At 41.9% G+C, this 24,702-nt stretch overlaps 1 protein-coding gene across 9 annotated transcripts in view; it reads left to right on the top strand.

Moving 5' to 3' along the window:
• LOC131725054 (butyrophilin subfamily 1 member A1-like) overlaps nucleotides 1–24,702 on the top strand; it is an 80,598-nt gene that overhangs the window by 20,321 nt on the left and 35,575 nt on the right. For 3 of the 9 annotated variants that reach the window (XM_059018473.1, XM_059018472.1, XM_059018475.1), the window contains 9 exons: nucleotides 2,537–2,683; nucleotides 17,153–17,226; nucleotides 17,501–17,842; nucleotides 19,180–19,461; nucleotides 20,686–20,793; nucleotides 20,897–20,923; nucleotides 23,204–23,230; nucleotides 23,746–23,775; nucleotides 23,918–23,944. In XM_059018473.1, the coding sequence (XP_058874456.1) occupies nucleotides 17,157–17,226; nucleotides 17,501–17,842; nucleotides 19,180–19,461; nucleotides 20,686–20,793; nucleotides 20,897–20,923; nucleotides 23,204–23,230; nucleotides 23,746–23,775; nucleotides 23,918–23,944 (913 nt within the window). In that variant the 5' untranslated portion in view covers nucleotides 2,537–2,683; nucleotides 17,153–17,156. Of the gene's footprint in view, nucleotides 1–37; nucleotides 348–2,536; nucleotides 2,684–16,047; nucleotides 16,194–17,152; nucleotides 17,227–17,500; nucleotides 17,843–19,179; nucleotides 19,462–20,685; nucleotides 20,794–20,896; nucleotides 20,924–23,203; nucleotides 23,231–23,745; nucleotides 23,776–23,917; nucleotides 23,945–24,702 lie in introns of those variants that run through there. The other 6 variants (XM_059018470.1, XM_059018478.1, XM_059018477.1 and 3 more) reach the window with 6 other exon arrangements.

The following is a 24,702-nucleotide window of genomic DNA, read 5'->3' as shown; positions in this document are numbered from 1 at the left end:
TCACAAGTCTATAATAGTGTAGTATTTAGAAAAAAAACAAAAAAAACAACAAACTGTTAACTAAACGTTTGTATTTAAACAAACTGCATATAACAATCTGCTGATATCCTCTCTGTGTCGTTATAAACCTCGGGGGGAGAGGGTGGGCGCGGCGCAGGTCTCGGCTGTGCTTGCAGATTATTCTTGGCTAGCTCCGTCCTGACTCAGTTATGAACGATGTTGCAATTCGGGGAGGAGTTCAGTTGTTTGGTTTCCGCGCTCGGGCGCGCCCTTCCTGTCAGCGCACATTCTCAGAGAGGAAGTTGATTTCTAGCTGCGCAGTGCGGTCGAGTGGACAAAACAACGAGGTAGGAACCCTCTCTCTTTTCATTTTCAGCACTTAATCGCCAGAGAGTATTGCAGGATTTTTATTCCACTGTTTTTAGAACAGAGATCTCGAATGTACCCCCTTCCTGTCTTCCTCTGCGCTTTATCCCTGCTCGCTGGCATTGAGGCCGATGCCCACTTCCTGTCTAACAGACAAACAAGGGCGATGCAATATGAAAATACAAACTTAAACGAAAGTGAAACGGCTCTTATAATAGAAATGCGTAGAGCTCTAAAACAGTGTCACTCGTTATATTCGTAGATTTATATCAAGCTGAGGTATGTTTCTGTAAACATGTCGTATAGTATGCGATGGGAGTGTTTCGCTGTTGCTCTCGTTAGTAATGATTGTGAGTGTGCTGTCCTGTCCTGTCCTCTGGGGTTCAGTCATGTGAACGATGCAGAGCGTGTAGTTTGAAATCTCTCTGCAGTCGGGTGTAACTGCGCCGTTACAAAGATATATAACATTTAACAAGATGCTCCACTCCGCCTTTAGTTCCGCCTCACTGCGCGCAAATCATTGCTGAGAGAGCTCGGCAGAATTTTGTCAATGGAGGCGTAAGAATTGTTGCTGGTTTTCGCCATGTTAAAAAAATGCATCAGACTTTAAGTCGATTTCACACTTGCCCAAGGCCTTTTGAAGAAAACGCAACATTAGCAAATTATGACAATACGTAATTAATATGAAACATGCTGTTTCCTGAGCGCTGTCCTGTTCCGCGGCGCATGCACAGTAAATACAGTTACGGCTGATCGATGGTAATATTTATTGACAGCTTTCTGGAGCGGGTAACGGGACATTTAAAAGCTGCATCATGTCAGATATATGTTATATGTTATATGTTGTAATGTTATGTATTTCAAAAGTAACCGCTGTTACCAGACTGTTACATGATTTAATGAATACGTTTCGTTTTGTTCTATTAAATGCATCACCTCTATGTAAATCCAGGCTCCACCCAGGCACTGTCTCTGCTGGATTTTAATGTAAATCAGCTCAAAGTGACTTCATTGAAGCCTTAATTGAACTAAGAACTTTCTTTGTTGCTATTAGTTTAAAAAAAAGACTGAAAAGTACTCTGCTGTATATATTTAATAATAATATGTAATTGTTGCCTGTAGTCTATTTAAGTGTTTTAAAAAAAATATTAAAGAACACATTTGTAAATCTAAGTTTCTGGTTATGTAATTGTTGCAAATTAATTTTTGTAAATATAAACTGTGATGTGTTAACTGTATCACTGAATAGTGAGTTATTTGAATAAAAATGGTTTCTCCAAGAATAATAAATGTTAACTTCACACTTCTGTCTCCTTATCTTCTATTCTATTAAGCACTCATATTTAATAGTTTATAAACAAAATAATGTATCAATTAAACTACAAAGATTAAATATAAAAAATAGCTTTAACTTCACTTTATACATAAAATACCATATATTATGTAATTTCTTGTTTAATTGTAATAACCTATATTTAAATATATATAGATAGATAGATAAACATAAGATTGTTAAACACGGTTTTAAGTTAATTTCAGTGTTAAGAATAATAAGTACATAGCTCACCTGCCTGTCTTTCCTGCACACACCTGGACTTGCATGCAGGCGTCGCTTCTTTAGAGTAATGTTTCTGCGCATGCTGAACAGGACAGCGCTCAGAAAACAGCATTTTTTATAATTACGTATTGTCATAATTTGCTGATGTTGCCCTTTTCTTCAAAAGGCTTTGGGCAAGTGTGAAATCGACTTCAAAAGTTTGATGCATTTTTTTAACATGGCGAAAACCAGCAACATTTCTTCCGCCTCCTCCATTGACTCTCCATAGAAACAGTTCTGCCGAGCTCTCTGTATATACCACAATGCTTTGCGCGCAGTGAGACGGAAGTCTCCATTGAAAATCAGCAGAGTCGAGTATCTTGTTAATAGAATATCGTTGGTCACACTCACACTCGGGTACAGAACCTCACTTGTTATTGATAACACACTGCAGTGCATGCTGGGAGTGGAACCCAGCAGGGTCTCAAATGGCTTCTTCCTTCCTTGATAAGAGATGAAAACTTGCGTTAAAATAATTGACATGGTGTTTGTTTTTGTGTAATTGTTAATATGATCCTAATGTCAAGTAGCAGACACACTACCCCTCTCTCTCTCACTCTGTGTTCTTTACAGGAAGTTGGTCATTGGTACTGTAACAAACACACACAACGCAGACTTCAGTCAGGAAGGAGGTGTAGCGGAGCAGAGTGAGTGTTATAGGAGTTGAACCCAGGTCCGGTTATAACCACTGAGCTCGTCTCCTGGATCCTGCGCTGGGCTGTAAGTGTCCTCTGTACTTAAGTTATAATTTATTTTATGTATATAGTGCCTTTCATACCACAGTATCTCCAAGAGCTTTACATGTCATTTACAGAGCTCCTTCCATACCACTGGATCTCAAAGAGCTTTACATGTCATTTATAGAGCTCCTTCCATACCACTGGATCTCCAAGAGCTTTACATGTCATTTACAGAGCTCCTTCCATACCACTGGATCTCAAAGAGCTTTACATGTCATTTATAGAGCTCCTTCCATACCACTGGATCTCAAAGAGCTTTACATGTCATTTATAGAGCTCCTTCCATACCACTGGATCTCCAAGAGCTTTACATGTCATTTATAGAGCTCCTTTCATACCACAGGATCTCAAAGAGCTTTACATGTCATTTATAGAGCTCCTTTCATACCACAGGATCTCAAAGAGCTTTACATGTCATTTATAGAGCTCCTTTCATAGCACAGGATCTCAAAGAGCTTTACATGTCATTTATAGAGCTCCTTTACATGCCATTCATAGTCAGTTGGGTTAGTGTAGCTCAGTCAGTTGGGTTAGTGTAGCTCAGTCAGTTGGGTTAGTGGAAACCCAGTCAATTGGGTTAGTGGAGACCCAGTCAGTTGGGTTAGTGTAGCTCAGTCAGTTGGGTTAGTGGAAACCCAGTCAATTGGGTTAGTGGAGACCCAGTCAGTTGGGTTAGTGTAGCTCAGTCAATTGGGTTAGTGGAAACCCAGTCAATTGGGTTAGTGGAAACCCAGTCAGTTGGGTTAGTGTAGCTCAGTCAGTTGGGTTAGTGGAGACCCAGTCAGTTGGGTTAGTGGAAACCCAGTCAGTTGGGTTAGTGGAAACCCAGTCAGTTGGGTTAGTGGGAACCCAGTCAGTTGGGTTAGTGGGAACCCAGTCAGTTGGGTTAGTGGAAACCCAGTCAGTTGGGCTAGTGGAAACCCAGTCAGTTGGGTTAGTGGAAACCCAGTCAGTTGGGCTAGTGGAAACCCAGTCAGTTGGGCTAGTGGAAACCCAGTCAGTTGGGCTAGTGGAAACCCAGTCAGTTGGGTTAGTGGAAACCCAGTCAGTTGGATTTAAATTATAATTCAGGCTTCTGTTTTTCGTTCTTTATTATTCATTTTAGGTGCTTATTTTAACCCTTTGATGCCTAAGCAGAATGGCCATATACAGGCATGAATATGACCCCTTTGTGTTTTAGTGCTTGTAGTTTGGCAACCTTAAATCAGAAATTAAAACCCAATATATCTACAGAAAGGGCTTACCTGTCTGTTTCCAGTGGTATCATGTATTTTGTTGTGGAATGTATATATTTATGTAAGCCATGCCCCCCAAAACATCGTAATGTAAAATAATAAATATTAAAAAAAAAAAAAAACTGCCAATTTCAACCCCTTTCTAAGTTAGATATAGAAAAAATATTCAGACGTTAGTTGTGAAATTTTATGAGGGTTTTAAAATCTGATTTTTTATTTGACTGTCTTCTACCGTTGAGGAGCTACAAGATCTTGTCCGAGCCCTGGTCTGTATGACAGAACGCCCTGTTCACAGCACTGTCAGCTATTTTATGAAAGTAGTCCAGACTAAGCAAAATATCACAGTGTTCATTGCCAAATCATACGTAAAACCTTTTAACCATGAAATATATCAATACAAGTAAAAAATGCAGTTGGTTTTTATTAAATTATTCAATAGTTTTGCATTGTGAAGAGAAAAATCATATTTATATACACACGTTATAGAATTCAATATATCCACGAATATAATTCAAGTCTATGGAAAAACTTACTATACCAACAAAACATAAATGGCGACAAAGCAGTAAACCTAACTGTATTGGACTGCTGCAATGAATGCGGCCACCACTGTAAGCAAACAAACAAATACATGCATTTCATTTGGGATATAAACATAATGTGCTGTATGTTTCCTGACTTGAAATCATTTTGCACTATGAAGAGAATCATATTTATAGACAAAAGTTATAGAATTTACTATAACTACGAACAGCACATCAACAATAACAAAAAACAAAAATCTATAGAAAAACAAACTACATGGTGCAGAACTCATAAAGCAGCAATTGTAAAGATAATGAGGTGATGCAATACGTTTTGCCACCACTGTAAGAAAACAAACAAACAAATCAATCAATCCAGTGATGCAGTGTGGTGCTCGTACTGTCAAGTGCAAGCCTGCTCTCATCCTGTCCTCCTCTTCCACTTCAGGATACGCGCTGGTACGTGCGTTTCCTCTGGGGCGGTTTCGAAGTGTGGCATCTAAACTGGCATGTAGGGATACTGTTGTTTTGTTCCTAGTAGTGTTCCGCTTTATATCGATACCAAATATCATGATACCAAAATCCTCTGATCCCTAATGTCGGGGTAAAATAAAAATATCTTATTGAAAATTCAAAAAACAAATTGAGTGCTTTAAAAACAATATGAACTAAGAAGACTCATTTCTGCTCAGCGGAAGAGACCAACTACCCTGCATGCTCTGGGAAAATTCAGTGACTGCAGCAGTCATGGTGAATGCAGGAGAGAAGCTTGGATTTCAGTCAGATGACAACAGCAAAGGAGGAAATGCCACCAGTTTATTGAAACATCTTTCAGATCGCCACCCCAATCTCTTACCAAAGTTTACTTTTACTGCAGTTTCTTCCATTCTTTTACTTTTATTTAAGTAAGTGAATCCCAGTGCATATTACTTTATAAAAAGTCACAGCAAAGATAACAGGAATAAATGCAAATAAAAATAAAACTAGAAGCCGATCAAAAGGGAGTTAATTGATTCTTGTTTATTTCGTCATTACAGTACATTTGCTAGAAGCTGCAAAAATCTAATTTGCTGACGTGTCATTAACCCTTAGCAGTCCATTTATTCAGTGCGTCTCAGGCACGTCAGGTCCAATTTATTTTCACACGCGCAGTTTATTTTAGACGCGCTGTTTAAAAGTAATTTTTTCACAGTAAAACATGTTTAAAAGACTCTGCATATCAACAGGACACTCAGTAATCTCCAGCCCCACCCCTCGTTCGCTGTTTTTTTCACATACCTCTTGATAGTAGTGCATACCGATAAATCATCTCCTGATCACTTGTTTTATTACCAAACTCCTCGATAATGCGATCCAAGTTATTATTTTCCGGAGAAAAATCGACTAGAGACCTGTTTTTTGCGTCTTTTTGATGATGTAGGACAGGGTCCGACATGGACCGGAAAGGGAAAATTGCAATGTAGGACCGGAAAGGGTTAAAACTCTACATGTTAATCTGTATTTTATGTAAGTGTGATGTGATAGCTGTGAAAGTCCTGTCTGTATTTTATGTGTAGAGCCCTGTGTGTTGTGAAAGTCCTGTCTGTATTTTATGTGTAGAGCCCTGTGTGATGTGATAGCTGTGAAAGTCCTGTCTGTATTTTATGTGTAGAGCCCTGTGTGTTGTGATAGCTGTGAAAGTCCTGTCTGTATTTTATGTGTAGAGCCCTGTGTGTTGTGATAGCTGTGAAAGTCCTGTCTGTATTTTATGTGTAGAGCCCTGTGTGTTGTGATAGCTGTGAAATTCCTGTCTGTATTTTATGTGTAGAGCCCTGTGTGTTGTGATAGCTGTGAGAGTCCTGTCTGTATTTTATGTGTAGAGCCTGTGTGTTGTGAAAGTCCTGTCTGTATTTTATGTGTAAAGCCCTGTGTGTTGTGATAGCTGTGAGAGTCCTGTCTGTATTTTATGTGTAGAGCCCTGTGTGTTGTGATAGCTGTGAAAGTCCTGTCTGTATTTTATGTGTAGAGCCCTGTGTGTTGTGATAGCTGTGAGAGTCCTGTCTGTATTTTATGTGTAGAGCCTGTGTGTTGTGAAAGTCCTGTCTGTATTTTATGTGTAGAGCCCTGTGTGTTGTGATAGCTGTGAGAGTCCTGTCTGTATTTTATGTGTAGAGCCCTGTGTGTTGTGATAGCTGTGAAAGTCCTGTCTGTATTTTATGTGTAGAGCCCTGTGTGTTGTGATAGCTGTGAAATTCCTGTCTGTATTTTATGTGTAGAGCCCTGTGTGTTGTGATAGCTGTGAGAGTCCTGTCTGTATTTTATGTGTAGAGCCTGTGTGTTGTGAAAGTCCTGTCTGTATTTTATGTGTAGAGCCCTGTGTGTTGTGATAGCTGTGAAATTCTTGTCTGTATTTTATGTGTAGAGCCCTGTGTGTTGTGATAGCTGTGAAAGTCCTGTCTGTATTTTATGTGTAGAGCCCTGTGTGTTGTGATAGCTGTGAAATTCCTGTCTGTATTTTATGTGTAGAGCCCTGTGTGTTGTGATAGCTGTGAAAGTCCTGTCTGTATTTTATGTGTAGAGCCCTGTGTGTTGTGATAGCTGTGAGAGTCCTGTCTGTATTTTATGTGGAGAGCCCTGTGTGTTGTGATAGCTGTGAGAGTCCTGTCTGTATTTTATGTGTAGAGCCTGTGTGTTGTGAAAGTCCTGTCTGTATTTTATGTGTAGAGCCCTGTGTGTTGTGATAGCTGTGAAATTCCTGTCTGTATTTTATGTGTAGAGCCCTGTGTGTTGTGATAGCTGTGAGAGTCCTGTCTGTATTTTATGTGTAGAGCCCTGTGTGTTGTGATAGCTGTGAAAGTCCTGTCTGTATTTTATGTGTAGAGCCCTGTGTGTTGTGATAGCTGTGAGAGTCCTGTCTGTATTTTATGTGTAGAGCCTGTGTGTTGTGAAAGTCCTGTCTGTATTTTATGTGTAGAGCCCTGTGTGTTGTGATAGCTGTGAAATTCCTGTCTGTATTTTATGTGTAGAGCCCTGTGTGTTGTGATAGCTGTGAAAGTCCTGTCTGTATTTTATGTGTAGAGCCCTGTGTGTTGTGATAGCTGTGAGAGTCCTGTCTGTATTTTATGTGTAGAGCCTGTGTGTTGTGAAAGTCCTGTCTGTATTTTATGTGTAGAGCCCTGTGTGTTGTGATAGCTGTGAGAGTCCTGTCTGTATTTTATGTGTAGAGCCCTGTGTGTTGTGATAGCTGTGAAAGTCCTGTCTGTATTTTATGTGTAGAGCCCTGTGTGTTGTGATAGCTGTGAAAGTCCTGTCTGTATTTTATGTGTAGAGCCCTGTGTGTTGTGATAGCTGTGAAAGTCCTGTCTGTATTTTATGTGTAGAGCCCTGTGTGTTGTGATAGCTGTGAGAGTCCTGTGTGTTGAATTGCATGCATGAGCGGTGGAAAGACCAGAATGAATAGACTTCATTGCCAGCATGTTTCCCGAACAGGATCAATGTGATGCTTCACCTGCAGAGGAAAGCACAGGACCTATAAAGCTTCTGAGTCACACTGCAGACGGCTACAGGTTCAGCATGAAAGCAATAAAAAGTACTTGCAGTTTATTACAGTAGCCAGAGTGGTTGTCTTTTGTCTAATTTACTTTCTGTGCAAGATTTTTATCAACCAGACGATCATGATGTGCCGAATGGCCTCCTCTCGCTAGTAGAATGTCTTGTGTTCTTATTTAAGGTGCACTGGGGCGTTGTTTTGACGAAGACATTTGGCTTGAATACGATCAAACAGAGTTCTGTTCTAATAGCACGTAAGAGGAAGGCATCTACAGAAGTGGCCTGTTTGTTTTAGAAACGTAGCGTTAAATATAATACTTAAATTTGAACTTTTCACTATTGAATTGAGTATGTTAGCAGTGTTTTTAGTAAAGCGGTTCTTTGCAAGAAGTACCTTTTTTTTTTTTTTTTAATCCGCTGAACAAATTTATTAAATTATTTCTAAGTAGTGATTTTCAAAATATCTTTAACACTATACAAATGTAAAATGAACGCATAGTGTTTAAAATGAAGGAATATAGCGTTTGTGTGTATTCCCTAATGTAACACATTACTGTGTTCATTTAACCCTTTGAGTAGTACGAACGTACTGGTATGTTCACTGCTCTCTGGTCCCCAGGGAGTACGAACGGTACGTTCTGCAACTTTAAACTTGAATTACTGAGCTTACAAAACTTCTGATAACAATATCTTGTTACACTAAGTTTCTGTAACACCTTTTATTGGTCTCTTGCACCCTCTGCTAGATATTGACTGAATTACATACAATAAACCATCACAAAAATGTCAACAGTGTTTGTAAACTGGCGAAAATTGCTCAGTGAGAAAGAAGTATTAGAAATAATACTGAATTCAGATTGCTCCATGCTTCAAGGAGTATCAAACGCTGAAGCATGAGGCACTCTCACTCCCTCCGCCCCACCACCTGTTTACCCAGATATGATTTATTCATCTCTCTCTCTCTCTCTCTCTCTCTCTCTCTCTCTCTCTTGCTTGCTCTCTCCCTCTAATTCAGCCCTTTTTTTTTTAGGACGTGTTGTGGTTGTTCCACCCTATTTGTTGTTTATTGTCTACCTGTTATTTTTTAGTCAAAACCTTTCCCTATGACAAAATTAAACGGTGTATTTATTTGTTTTATTTATTGACAGTAAAAATGATTTGTCTGTATTTTGTCAGTATTCATTACATACATACAGACATAATAGCTTTCAGCTTGCTTGTACGCTGTACTTGTAATAATCAAGCGCATGCTTAAGACAGAAAAAAAAATCTCACTCCTGTAGGACCGGCAGTGCATTTTAGAACTCGCTACTCAAAGGGTTAAGAGAAATGTTTTACAGTGTACATGAATCAATCGGGCTAGTCTAGTTTAGCATGATACTCTGTGTTCACTTGTTTTACTTTCTAAAATATTTGCACAGTATAGATTCATGGAGGTGTTATGTTGTATGTGACTTTAAGAACATAAGAAATGTTACAAGCAAGAGGAGGTCCATTTGGCCCATCTTGCTTATTTGGTTGTTTATTGATCCAAGAACCTCATCAAGCCATTTCTCAAAGTAACCGTGTAAATCAGCTTCCACATGTGCTTCATTTTTTCATTCCTTGCTCACATTTTTTTAGCACTTCTAAGATACCCCTGTATGTAAAACATCTGGCCTGGTTATAAAAAGACTGCTTCAAGAAAAGTATTTCTGTGTTATTTTATTATATATCAGAATGAAGAGATTCCTTGTAATTGGAGTTTTTGAAGCTGGCTGAAACAAGTTCTCTTTTTAAATAAAGAAAATTGTGTCTTTTACACAGTATTGTGCTTTCTTACCACTTTTATATTAATTTTATCATCGGTGGCAATGACCTTTAAATACACACAGCCATTTAACATGTAAGGGACATAAGATCCAAAGTATGGTGATAGTCTCTAATGTCGTGGTACTGTGCATGGTGTCGTATCGATACTCCCTAAATGAGGTATCGCTGAAGTGCCGAGCCTTATTCAGTGACAGGCTCAGAAAGACTGATTTGATTGATTGACGGCTTATTAGGGCTGTGAGACATCCCAGAACAGAGTTTGCGTTCTCGGATTTAAGTCCTGAAACTAGAGAGGTCTGGTGCGTAGGGGTTAAACTATTTGAGTTTTATGTAAGTCATTACATTTTTCTTTTTTTTGTGGGCTTTCACTTTTTATATACTGTATGAAATTATTGTTTTCATTACTTTCCAAAATGCTTGGGCTTTTTTTCTGTCACAATATGTATATTTACCATGCACAGTACACAGCCTGCACTAGTGTTGTGTGATACCTCAGTTAGGAGTCTCGATACGATACCATGCACAGTACACAGCCTGCACTAGTGTTGTGTGATACCTCAGTTAGGAGTCTCGATACGATACCATGCACAGTACACAGTCTGCACTAGTGTTGTGTGATACCTCAGTTAGGAGTCTCGATACGATACCATGCACAGTACACAGTCTGCACTAGTGTTGTGTGATACCTCAGTTAGGAGCCTCGATACGATACCATGCACAGTACACAGTCTGCAGTAGTGTTGTGTGATACCTCAGTTAGGAGTCTCGATACGATACCATGCACAGTACACAGCCTGCACTAGTGTTGTGTGATACCTCAGTTAGGAGTCTCGATACGATACCATGCACAGTACACAGCCTGCACTAGTGTTGTGTGATACCTCAGTTAGGAGTCTCGATACGATACCATGCACAGTACACAGTCTGCACTAGTGTTGTGTGATACCTCAGTTAGGAGTCTCGATACGATACCATGCACAGTACACAGTCTGCACTAGTGTTGTGTGATACCTCAGTTAGGAGCCTCGATACGATACCATGCACAGTATCATGATATTCATACTATCACCATACTTTGGATCGTATATCCATTACATGTTAAATGGTACAATATATGTTTAAATGTATGTTTTATTTTCCTGCTGAAAACCAGTTCCAGTGTATTCATAGGTCATTGCCACTGGGTCTGGGAGTAGCTTACCCTCTGATTTTAACACAGAGTAAAATGTATTTTCAGGGGGTAAAATACAACCTTATCTTTCATGAGTAATCTTGTTAAATACTGTACAATCTTTGATAGTAATGGGGTAGGCCTTCCATTTTAACTGCTATGTTACTTTGAACTACTGTACAACCACGAGAGTGTGCTGCAAGTCCATCAGCTCAGCGCATCGACATACGATATCACATTGACTGCAAATGAATTACGTTACTTATATTTTAACATTACATTCTTAAACTCAGTGATCATGTTAAAACCTCAATATAAAGCCATACAGATAAATAAAATAAGGAAATGCATTAATCAGATAGATAAGTTTGTTTACTGTTGTAGGCACCTTATTTTAGTGGTTGCCTCTGACGATGCTTCCAGTTGGATTTGTAGCTGGACTGGGGTGTTTATACCTCGACCTGTGAATTTTTCTTATTCTTACTGTGATTGGCTGCAAAGACAACAGGTAGACAAGCTGTGCAGCAGAATTGTTATGTGTATTTTCACACATTCAATTGAAATTTGGTGTGTATTTCCTGATTTTTGGGGTTTTTTTTTTTTTAATGCGTATAAACTGCAGGTACGCAGCTTATCTGGACTGCTGGCCACTGACTGTAAAATTCAAATAAAAATGGTGAGAAAGCGCAACACTTGGGGTAAAAGACACCATTATCTTTATTTCTTACCTATAAAAAGAGACCTGTGGCGTTTCGGCACATCATGTTCGCCTGGTTAAAAATCTGCAAAGAAAGTAAATGAAGCAAAAGACAACCACTCTGGCTGCTGTAATAAACTGTGTGTTTTTATTGCTTTCATGCTGAATCTGCAGCCGCCTGCGTTAGTGGACTTTTGCAGTGTGACTCGGAAGCTCCTGAAAGCATCACACAGGGCTCTTAATTGGCAAGGTCAAAATGGCCTTGTTAAATAAATGTGTAGAGGGCACCCAGGCCACTAAACTGAAGTCAAGGCTGAAATGTAGGATGTTTTGTCCTTTTGCTTGATTCATATATAAAGCTAATTATTGGGCACAAAAAGAAACAACACAGTTTAACTTTTATAATGATTTGGTTATTCAGAAAATGCCTTTTTTTTTTTTTTTTTTTTAATGTCAACCAGCAGCCTAGACTGGGGCCTGTGAGGACAGCTCCCCGTGCTGAAGCCAGGCATTGGCTTTTATCACTCATCCATGGGAGAATTTGTGTTCAATTTTAACAGCATATATTCTACTCCGTTTAACAAACTAACCTCAAATCTCGTTCCCGCGTGTAACATACAAGAGTCACTGTGTTGCATTTATGGGTGAACTGAAACAACAAGATAAGATGGACCAATAATAATACTAAACACTGTAATACAATGCAGAATAGTATTTCCTACTGTTTTTGTTTTCGTCAGACGTACAGTACTAAAAACAAAATCTACGGATGTAACTAAACAATCTAGGATTGTATGCATTACAACATATAGCCCTGCATCTAAGACAATTGAGGATCTCATTTTGAAACATTGGAACATTATTGCTTATAGAAATCTCAAAGATCTTTTAGTAAGAGTGGATCATTATAAGCCTACACCTACCTGCCACTTTGGTATTCTACCTGGGTACTATCATTGTCATAATTGTGCACAATGTAACAATACTTACAAAACTGACACCTTCTGGCACCCCCACACAGGTATAACAATTAAAGTTAGAGGTGTAATCAATTGCAGTACCCAAAATGTGATTTTGTCCATGTGGACTTGCACATGTAGGAAAAACTAGCAGAACTTTAAAAACACAAATATCGCAGCATAAGAGTGCTATTAGACGGATAGACATGACCTCCGTGGTTGCTAAACATTTTCATGTGTATAAGTGCAATGTTGCCTACTTGAATAGAAAGAATTAATAGACCTAGGAGGGGAGGGAATGTAGATAGGCTGTTATTACAAAGAGTGTCTTGTTTTATCTGCACTTTGCGAAAACATATTAACCCAGTCAGTGATGATACCAGCACCAGTATAGCAGTGTGTGTGACACCAGCACCACTAGAGCAGTGTGACATAATACCGGCACCACTATAGCAGTGTGAGATGATACCGGCACCACTATAGCAGTGTGAGGTGATACCAGCACCACTATAGCAGTGTGTGTGACACCAGCACCACTATAGCAGTGTGAGATGATACCGGCACCACTATAGCAGTGTGTGTGACACCAGCAGCACTAGAGCAGTGTGAGGTGACACCAGCACCACTATAGCAGTGTGAGGTGATACCAGCACCACTAGAGCAGTGTGTGTGACACCGGCACCAGTATAGCAGTGTGAGGTGATACCAGCACCACTATAGCAGTGTGAGGTGATACCAGCACCACTATAGCAGTGTGAGGTGACACCAGCACCGCTATAGCAGTGTGAGGTGACACCAGCACCGCTAGAGCAGTGTGAGGTGACACCAGCACCACTATAGCAGTGTGTGTGACACCAGCACTACTAGAGCAGTGTGAGGTGATACCAGCACCACTAGAGCAGTGTGAGGTGATACCAGCACCACTATAGCAGTGTGTGTGACACCAGCACCACTATAGCAGTGTGTGTGACACCAGCACCACTAGAGCAGTGTGAGGTGATACCAGCACCACTAGAGCAGTGTGTGTGACACCAGCACCAGTATAGCAGTGTGAGGTGATACCAGCACCACTATAGCAGTGTGTGTGACGCCGGCACCACTAGAGCAGTGTGAGGTGATACCAGCACCACTAGAGCAGTGTGAGGTGATACCGGCACCAGTAGAGCAGTGTGTGTGACACCGGCACCAGTATAGCAGTGTGAGGTGATACCAGCACCACTATAGCAGTGTGTGTGACACCAGCACCACTAGAGCAGTGTGAGGTGATACCAGCACCACTATAGCAGTGTGTGTGACACCAGCACCACTAGAGCAGTGTGAGGTGATACCAGCACCACTAGAGCAGTGTGAGGTGACACCAGCACCGCTAGAGCAGTGTGAGGTGACACCAGCACCACTATAGCAGTGTGAGGTGACACCAGCACCGCTATAGCAGTGTGAGGTGATACCAGCACCGCTAGAGCAGTGTGAGGTGACACCAGCACCACTATAGCAGTGTGAGGTGACACCAGCACCACTAGAGCAGTGTGAGGTGACACCAGCACCGCTAGAGCAGTGTGAGGTGACACCAGCACCACTATAGCAGTGTGAGGTGACACCAGCACCGCTAGAGCAGTGTGAGGTGACACCAGCACCACTATAGCAGTGTGTGTGACACCAGCACCGCTAGAGCAGTGTGAGGTGACACCGGCACCACTAGAGCAGTGTGAGGTGATACCAGCACCACTAGAGCAGTGTGAGGTGATACCAGCACCACTAGAGCAGTGTGAGGTGATACCAGCACCACTAGAGCAGTGTGAGGTGACACCGGCACCGCTAGAGCAGTGTGAGGTGACACCGGCACCGCTAGAGCAGTGTGTGCGACACCGGCACCGCTGGATCAGTGGGCACAGCTACACTCGGGCTAAGCCACTACCGTGCCGTGCAGTAATCCGACTACACCACATCTATAAAAAAGAGCAACTAAAATGTTTCCGAAATTTTACCCTAGTTTAACAGCACATGTTACTTTATTGAGACAGAGCAATGCATGAACCACAAGAAGAGCAGAGAGCAAGCAAAAATGGAGTTCAATGTTTTTAATAAGATAAAACATGCTTTTCGCATTTACAAAAATTGAATCTCAAATGGATCCTGGGCTTCGTAAAACGTTAGGCACGTTAGTTAACATCAGCTGAACAAGTTTGATACTGTCGTTCGCAAGTCAGCATCACAGATTGTGAAGCACTAAAGGGCACCTAGCAGTAAAACAATCCATTTAGTTACATTGGTGAATTGGAGATATGGTTGAGGACTCCGTCAACAAAGTGTATTCAGATCAAAGCAACTCCAGCTAAACAAAACCTAGCAAGTCCACAATCTCGTCTCCCAATGGAGTTCAGATACCAAGCATCGGGCACGTGTTCCATTGGCTAAATAATCCCATTCTCACATCTATCAAAGAAAGGAAGTGGCTTTTCATTTTATAGGCTAAACAATCCCATAGGAGCCATTCTAGCTCTGCCCCTACCCCTCTCACTACAGGCAGAGCCGCTCCCGGGCTAAGAATGTAGCAGCAGCGGCAACACATGAGCTCCAATTGCTATATGCAGATACACCCCCCCGTCAGTACACACTACAGTTCATGAACTTCACACACAGAGTAGCAATTTCTCAAAAACCCTACCGCCGCTCCTCCTTCCCAGCCCGGCATCCATGCTCACACAAACTGCTTGTTATCCTGAATGTCCTCCCTGCTCTCCCCTCATTCTTCTTAATGAAGCTTTATGAAATATTCAGCTACAAACAATTGGACTAATTAATCAATTACAACGCGATCTCCTTACACACATTCACACGTGCTTTAAAAAAACATATCAATGTTAAATAATCAAAGTGCAATAGAAAAATGAAACCTCTTAAATTATAAATACAAAATAAAGTGCAAAGAAAGCTTAACCCTGTTACACTGGCAATGTGAAATCCAGTGCAGTTAACATGAAAACTAGTGCACTGCTAGGCAGAACGACATACAGACTAGCTTCCTTTGAAACATTGTATTAAGTGCATCACTGTGTTCTTGTATGTAGTCTTGTGTGGTTTTGACTGCCTGAAGGTCCGATATTGAAGAACAGGATGATGAACTGTATGAAATGAACGGAAAGCCGCAACTTGCAGAGTCAATTTTATAGAGCCTACAGTTATATCATTGTGACAGGGAGCCGGGTCGCTGGTTCCTGAGCAAGTGTGTATGCCTATGAGAAATCAGCTGCGACGCGCAGCCGGAGACGCGTTGCTAAACAACCAGCTGAGCGGGAGGCTCATCCTGAGCTAAGCTGATCTGGAGTTCCGGATTGGCTGTGGGGCATGCCTGGGGATGAGCGCAAAGCTCAAATAGCTGCTGTGCTACAGCTCGGGGCTGCTGCAAGGCCATTGCTGTACAGACGGGCGCTGAATGGGAGCGTGTTTGTATACATCCAGGAGGGAAGTGTCCGCTCTGCAGGAACTACTACCACAGAGCCCTTTAACTGCAAGACGAGGCCTGTGGAGGCGATTGCCCAGCACTTCAGAAGCAACAGAACAGAAGTAGGTCAGCTTAGGGGATGTGAATCCCAAAACAGTATAGAGAGGGTTACCGTAGACTAGCAGGTTCCTGGAGCAGGACATTCCGTTTAGTGGGACTAGCGCGCGTCGCTTTGTGTGGCAGGCTTTTATTTTTAGCTTTGTGTTTGTTTTGTTTTCTTTATTAAATGTGACACTAGGTCTATCATTGCTGGTACCCTAGTGTCCATACTGTGTTTAAATTAAATCTGCGTGCCTGAGCGGCGTATCAGCATCCATGCTCTGTGTCTCTCAGTATTTTCCAGTGACTACCCACACATGTAACACATTCCCTGTTACAATCATGATTAAAGAAAATGTACAAACGCTGGCTGTGCCTTCGCATAGCACACACAGTGCTGGCATTATACACTGTATTCATTAACATTGTTCTCTCAAACAAGTCCAATCACCTCCAAAAAACGTAAATCACATCAGCACAGAACTCAAGATAGAACCAGCAAACTGCACAAGAATTCCCTTCCTCTTTTGACTGATTAGAAGTGATTCATCACCCGGTTCATAAACAGGCCTTTGGTTCATCTCAGAATGTTTTCTCTTCAGGGAACCAAAAGTCAGCCACTTATCCATATTAGAGAGTTTGGAATTATTAACTTGTAGATTCAGTGCACACTCTTGTCATAACATGAGTCAGAAACTGTCACAAATCAAAATTGTTTTTAAACATCCGGTATTCTACGACAGCCACTAGATGGTGAAAAAGAAAGAATACATGCACAGCTTGCTCCATATTCCCGAAGACAAATGAACACAAACTGCTTTGACGTGTCACTGGCAGACTGCTCGCGTACCACAGTTTGGGAACCGCTGCTCTACAGAACTGTGCTGTGCTGATCCTACATTGTGTTAGCTCAGTGTGTCACAGTCTGCACATCTAGTTGTGTCACACAGCTTTAACAAACAGATCTTGTGTTGTTTTCCAGGGAAATGAAGATGGGATTCCTGGGGAGGACCTGTCTCATTGTCTTGAGTTTGCTAAAAGCTGTTTCTACACAAGGTGAGAGGGACTGTAGAAATGAAACTGATGAAGAGACATCCTGCTATCTCTAACATGAAGATATTTCATCAGGAAAGATCCATTGAGATAAAATATTTAACTGTCAGTGTGTTTATTGTCTCTGTGTGGATGTATAGCATTGAGCTCAAAGAACTTCCAGGAGGAACACCAACCCTACATACAGCTTGCAAATACTCATTCTACTGAAGATGCCTTTTTAAGAAACAGGTTTTTTATGTTTGTTTATTGCCTAACCTTGTCTTTTCTTTTTCAGATGCATGGCGTGTCGTTGGCTCTGATCAGCCTGTCATTGCTGAGCCTGGTGATGATGTCATCCTGCCCTGTCACATTTCACCCAGAGTCAGTGCTGTGGACATGGAAGTGAGGTGGTACAGGGACAGATTCGACACGCCTGTTCATTTATATGTAAACAAAAAGGATCAGCCAGGAACACAGGACAGTGCTTACCGGGGTCGCACTGCTCTCCGTCCCTCTGCACTGCAGACAGGCGATATCTCTCTGCATCTGAGAAACCTCCAGCCCTCTGATAGAGGCGTCTATACCTGCTTAGCTGATAATCATGATGAAGAAGGGCTTACTGAACTGATAGTTACAGGTAGTGTTTGATAAACAAGTGTTTGATACAAATTGTAGGAACTTTATCTAAGATTATATAATTCTCCAGTTAGACCCCACATAATATCACCAATTCTGGTCACTTTATTACCTTGAACATCTAATAAGATACAGAGGAGCTAGGCCCTCCACATGATGTGATAATATGAGCGCTGAGGACAGAATAGTGCAGTCTAGAATAAAGGCTTAGCATTAACATTTAAAAATAGTCTGAAATTAGTATGTGAAACTTGTCACAGGGATTAGTACAAGTATGCACCCAATGGAAGGTAGGCATTTACTTCAAGAACAGTTTACTACTGAACCCTATCAACACTAAACACAGAATATGGTTTTATATTTATCCTGTTTGATGATCCCTACACTTGAAGATAAAAAAATCAAATTGCCATGTTGTGTTTTTAATAATTCCACACAATACATGTCTGTGTGGCTTGGATTGATAATGCTGCACTACTGGCCTGCCTGTACCAGCACATGGCTGGTTTAATGGATTGGAAACACTGTTAAATACTCTCTCTACTCCCTGACAGCTCTGGGGACCCAGCCCTCAAACTGTGGACTCTAAACAAGGAGAGCAGACCTGGCTGGTGTATCTATCTGTGTGTGTCTCACTGTCTCTATTCCCTGACAGCTCTGGGGACCCAGCCCTCAATCTCTATGGACTCTACACAAGGAGAGCAGACCCGGCTGGTGTGTCTATCTGTGTGTGTCTCACTGTCTCTATTCCCTGACCGTCTATCTGTGTGTGTCTCACTGTCTCTATTCTCTGACAGCTCTGGGGACCCAGCCCTCAATCTCTATGGACTCTACACAAGGAGAGCAGACCTGGCTGGTGTGTCTATCTGTGTGTGTCTCACTGTCTCTATTCCCTGACAGTCTATCTGTGTGTGTCTCACTGTCTCTATTCCCTGACAGTCTATCTGTGTGTGTCTCACTGTCTCTATTCTCTGACAGCTCTGGGGACCCAGCCCTCAATCTCTATGGACTCTACACAAGGAGAGCAGACCCGGCTGGTGTGTCTATCTGTGTGTGTCTCACTGTCTCTATTCCCTGACAGTCTATCTGTGTGTGTCTCACTGTCTCTATTCCCTGACAGCTCTGGGGACCCAGCCCTCAATCTCTATGGACTCTACACAAGGAGAGCAGACCTGGCTGGTGTGTCTATCTGTGTGTGTCTCACTGTCTCTATTCCCTGACAGTCTATCTGTGTGTGTCTCACTGTCTCTATTCCCTGACAGTCTATCTGTGTGTCTCACTGTCTCTATTCCCTGACAGTCTATCTGTGTGTGTCTCACGGTCTGTATTCCCTGACAGCTCTGGGGACCCAGCCCTCAATCTCTATGGACTCTACACAAGGAGAGCAGACCCGGCTGGTGTGCAGATCAGAGGGGTGGAGCCCTGAACCTGAAGTGATCTGGAGAGACAGGGATGGAAACGATGTGACATCACTGTCCAACACAACAGTGCAGAGGGACAGGCAGGGGCTCCTCAGTGTCAGCAGCTACATCAAAATCAAACAGCAGTCCAACGTGTTCTCCTGTCTGGTTAGAAGTAAAATACCCAAACCAGACTGGGAATCCAAACTCCACATATCCAGTGAGTATCACATGTTTGTGGATTGAGCCTGACTGACACCGACCATAGATTACAGTCATCATGATGGGGCATCAACATCTGAATCAAACACATGAACTAGTGGACCAGTCAATATCTGAATCAAACACATGAACTAGTGGACCAGTCAATATCTGAATCGAACACATGAACTAGTGGACCAGTCAATATCTGAATCGAACACATGAACTAGTGGACCAGTCAATATCTGAATCGAACACATGAACTAGTGGACCAGTCAATATCTGAATCGAACACATGAACTAGTGGACCAGTCAATATCTGAATCAACACATGAACTAGTGGGCCAGTCAATATCTGAATCAAACACATGAACTAGTGGACCAGTCAATATCTGAATCAAACACATGAACTAGTGGACCAGTCAATATCTGAATCAAACATTGGTTTGGGGGGGGGTGTGTGGAATGCTCACTATGAGGGGGTGTGGTCAGTGTTGGGAGGGGTGTGTGGAATGCTCACTATGAGGGGTGTGGCTCAGTGTTGGGAGGGATGTGTGGAATGCTCACTATGAGGGGTGTGGTTCAGTGTTGGGAGGGGTGTGTGGAATGCTCACTATGAGGGGGTGTGGTCAGTGTTGGGAGGGGTGTGTGGAATGCTCACTATGAGGGGGTGTGGTTCAGTGTTGGGAGGGGTGTGTGGAATGCTCACTATGAGGGGGGGTCTCAGTGTTGAGAGGGGTGTGTGGAATGCTCACTATGAGGGGGTGTGGTCAGTGTTGGGAGGGGTGTGTGGAATGCTCACTATGAGGGGGGGGTCTCAGTGTTGAGAGGGGTGTGTGGAATGCTCACTATGAGGGGTGTGGTCAGTGTTGGGAGGGGTGTGTGGAATGCTCACTATGAGGGGTGTGGTCAGTGTTGGGAGGGGTGTGTGGAATGCTCACTATGAGGGGTGTGGTCAGTGTTTGGAGGGGTGTGTGGAATGCTCACTATGAGGGGTGTGGTCAGTGTTGGGAGGGGTGTGTGGAATGCTCACTATGAGGGGTGTGGTCAGTGTTGGGAGGGGTGTGTGGAATGTTCACTATGAGGGGTGTGGTCAGTGTTGGGAGGGGTGTGTGGAATGCTCACTATGAGGGGTGTGGTCAGTGTTGGGAGGGGTGTGTGGAATGCTCACTATGAGGGGTGTGGTCGGTGTTGGGAGGGGTGTGTGTGTTCCAGTGTGTTGAGCTGCTGTGTTGTTTTCCAGGGGATTTTTTCCCAGGAGTCTCTGGATGGATGGTGGCTTTCTTCTTGACTTTAGCTCTCAGTATTGGAGCCATTCCTCCGCTGGTGATCCAATGGAGAAGAATGGATGGTATGAACTTTATCATTATCATGAGGCATTTCATATAGCTCTGTGCATTTTAAACATGTCAAACAGGTTTACAATAATATGGACTGTTCTGTTTTTCTTCTAGCCATGGAGAGAAAGGCTGAACTTCTGGGTAAGTAAAGCACTTAATGAATAGATGCTGAAAATTGCTCAGAACCGCCTGGCAATGCATCTCCTGCAGTCCACATTAACAAATAGATAGCTGTCTTATTTATTCTGTTATTTTGATCTCTGTGCTGCTGATTCAGTTTGAGTCACACTTTGTCATTGTGTTGTTGGTACATTGTTATTGTTTATATACATTACTATTGTTTTTACATTGCTATTGTTTATATACAGTGCCGTGAAAAAGTATTTGCCCCTGTCTGATTTTCTGCATTTTTGCATATTTTTGACACTGAATGTTATCAGATCTTCAACCAAAATCTAATATTAGATAAAAGTGACCCTGAGTGAACAAATGACACAAAAATTGATACATATTTCATTTATTTATTAAAGAAAGTTATGCAACACCGAATGCCCCCGTGTGAAAAAGTAATTTGCAGAACTGCTTCAACTCGGTGACGTTTGTGGGTTTTCGAACATGAACTGCTCGTTTCAGGTCCTGCCACAACATCTCTATGGGGTTTAGGTCTGGACTTTGATTAGGCCATTCCAAAACTTAAAATTTCTTGTTCTTCAACCATTCTGGTGTAGACTTGCTCCTGTGTTTCGGATCATTGTCTTGCTGCATGACCCAGCTGAGCTTCAGCTTCAGCTCAGGGACGGATGGCCTGACATTCTCCTGTAGAATTCTCTGATACAGAGCAGAATTCATGGTTCCTTCAATGATGGCAAGGCATCCAGGTCCTGATGCAGCAAAGCATCCCCAAACCATGACACTACCACCACCATGCTTGACCGTTGGTATGAGGTTCTTACTGTGGAATGCAGTGTTTGGTTTTCGCCAGACACATAACGGGGCCCATGTCGGCCAAAAAGTTCCACTTTTGACTCATCTGTCCATAGAACATTGTTCCAGAACTCTTGAGGATCATCCAGGTGCTTTTTGGCAAACTTGAGACGAGCATTCATGTTCTTCTTAGTGAGCAATGGTTTCCGCCTTGCTACTCTGCCATGAATCCCATTTTTGCCCAGTGTCTTTCTGATGGTGGAGTCATGAACACTGACCTTAGCCGAGGCGAAAGAGGCCTGCAGATCCCTGGATGTTGTTCTAGGGTTCCTTGTGACTTCCTGGACGATTTTACGCCTTGCTCTTGGAGCGATTTCGGCAGGACGGCCACTCCTGGAAAGATTTACTACTGTCCCAAACTTTCTCCATTTGGACAATATGGCTCTGACTGTGGTTCGGTGGAGTCCCAGAGCCTTAGAAATGGCTTTGTAACCCTTTCCAGACTGATAAGCATCAACAACCTTTTTCTGGAGGTCGTCAGAATTTCTTTTGTTCGTGGCATGATGTGCCTCTAGAACCTGTGTGCTGACAATTTCACTCTGATGGTAAGGGCCAAAGTCAGTCAGATTTATATTGGGCAGGGCTGGCCCAAATCAGGCCTGGTTGTTAACCAAAGTACTCAAACAGCTGACCCTAATTATCCCTTTAATTGGATTGAGTTAACTAGGGAGGGCAATAACTTTTTCTCATCTGAAGATTGCATGTTTGATTACCTTGCACACCAAACAAATGAAAGAAGCACCAAACTTTGGTGTCATTTTTTCTCTCAGACTCCCTCTATATACTACTACAACCCACAAACAAATCTGACCAAATTCAATGTTAAAATGGTGCAAAATTGCAGAAAATCAGACGGGGCAAATAGTTTTTTACGGCACTGTACATTGCAATTGTTTATATGCATTGCAATTTTTTTATTTTTACATTGCTATTGTTTATATACATTGTAATTGTCCGTGTATTGTTTTCCAGGACCCCCTTGTAAACGAGACACTGGTCTCAATGGGTACATCTCCTGGTTAAATAAATTAATCTATTAAAATTGAAATTTTAAAAAAGCTGTGGTTTTTTGGACACAAAGGTTTAGGAATATAAATATTTCTTTATGGAGGGATGTTGAAAATTGTAGCAATTTTAGATTTGATGTTTTATGTACTTAAGACAGCAGATTCATTTTTACATGGACAGCCTGCTCATTTAACTGGTTGTGTTTTTTATACTGCAGTTTAATCTGTACTGGATCTGAAATAACCACACACTGTTCTGTCTGATTCATTTTAATCTGCACTGGAGCTGAAATAACCACACACTGTTCTGTCTGATTCATTTTAATCTGTACTGGAGCTGAAATAACCACACACTGTTCTGTCTGATTCATTTTAATCTGTACTGGAGCTGAAATAACCACACACTGTTCTGTCTGATTCATTTTTTTAGCTGCTAAGTGCCTTCGTAAGGAACTTGGTAAGAATTGGTTTTTATTTTCAGAATTACCATAAAACTTCATGTCCTATCTGTCTGTGTGCCTGTGTTAGCTTTCTATCCTTTTATCTGTCTGTGTGTCTGTGTTAGCTTTCTATCCTTCTATCTGTCTGTGTGTCTGTGTTAGCTTTCTATCCTTCTATCTGTCTGTGTGTCTGTGTTAGCTTTCTATCCTTCTATCTGTCTGTGTGCCTGTGTTAGCTTTCTATCCTTCTATCTGTCTGTGTGCCTGTGTTAGCTTTCTGTTCTTCTATCTGTTAGCTTTCTATAATTCTGTCTGTCTAGTGAAATCATGGTTTCAGAATCTCTTCAGAATTGGGCCCACAACTCCATGTGTGCATGCAGACCATCACTACTGGACCTGCTCCAGGATATCTTATGTCAGTTACAGTTAGACTAACTTGCTTGATACAGAGTGATCTATTATTCAGTGGTATTCAAAAGGTGATTTTACACCTCAGTGTTCAGAATGTAATCCAGCTCTCTTCTTTTCACAGAGTCTATGAGCCGCGAGGTCCTTAAATCAGGTATGTAGACTGTGTGGAAATCCACAGCCTGTCTCACCCCAGCACAGCCCTGCCGGTTAGTGTGTGCTGCACATCTTCTGAACTGTAGAAAGTACAGGAGGAGTGATTGTAAAATAATGCTCTCTTTATTTCTGTGTTCTAGAATGGAAGTGGATCCTCAGCTCAGCAGGTATGTGTCTCTTCAATGGATTCCTTTCACAGTGGAGGGTAAAAGAACAGCGAGGAGCCCCGTCTCACTCACTGTGTTTACATCTATATTTACATTGTGCCCCATTTAAACCTCTGTGCACTCCCAGCTCAGCAACGCCAGCCTTGTGTGCCTCCCAAAGGAAACACTGAAAAGGAGAGGAGAAAGTGTGTTTAGTTATAATGCCCCAGATTGTGAACTCACTGTGAAGTGAAGATCACATGTAGACACTGCAGGGCTCCATATGTTACACTTTGACATGCATCTAGAGAACTGCTGATCTGATTGGGATGAAACTTGGTACAGACATTCTTTCTACACATTATTAAGAGTGTCCCAATCTGGAGCCTGTCTGCACCTCTCCTCTCATGAGTGTACCCCTCCCTCTATCCTTCTCCTGTTCTCTTCAAAGGGGATGCATATCCCAGTTGATGTCCTATAGGTTGGGATTCTGATTTCAGTTTTTGTACCTCGGCTTTTCTCCTGTCCTTTACGAATTCAGCTGATCCTAGTTGAGCTGTTCGTGTCGCTCAATCACAGCTGAGAAACGGGTTCATATAAAACGATCTCATTAAAAATAAAAAAAGATTCTGTTGAAACAACTAAATGGTCTTTTAAATCGGCCAAGCCTTAATTATTGATTAACAAGCAGAACATATAATCAAGATTGCAGCATGTTAAGTGACTATTTTTTATTAAAGGTAGAATGAACAATAAAGTATTTTCTGCTGGACACACTT

The sequence above is a fragment of the Acipenser ruthenus genome, chromosome 60, assembly GCF_902713425.1.
Source record: "Acipenser ruthenus chromosome 60, fAciRut3.2 maternal haplotype, whole genome shotgun sequence".
Classification (NCBI taxonomy): domain Eukaryota; kingdom Metazoa; phylum Chordata; class Actinopteri; order Acipenseriformes; family Acipenseridae; genus Acipenser; species Acipenser ruthenus.
The sequence above is the reverse complement of the archived record's forward strand: the minus strand, read 5'-3'. Positions and strand labels throughout refer to the sequence as shown.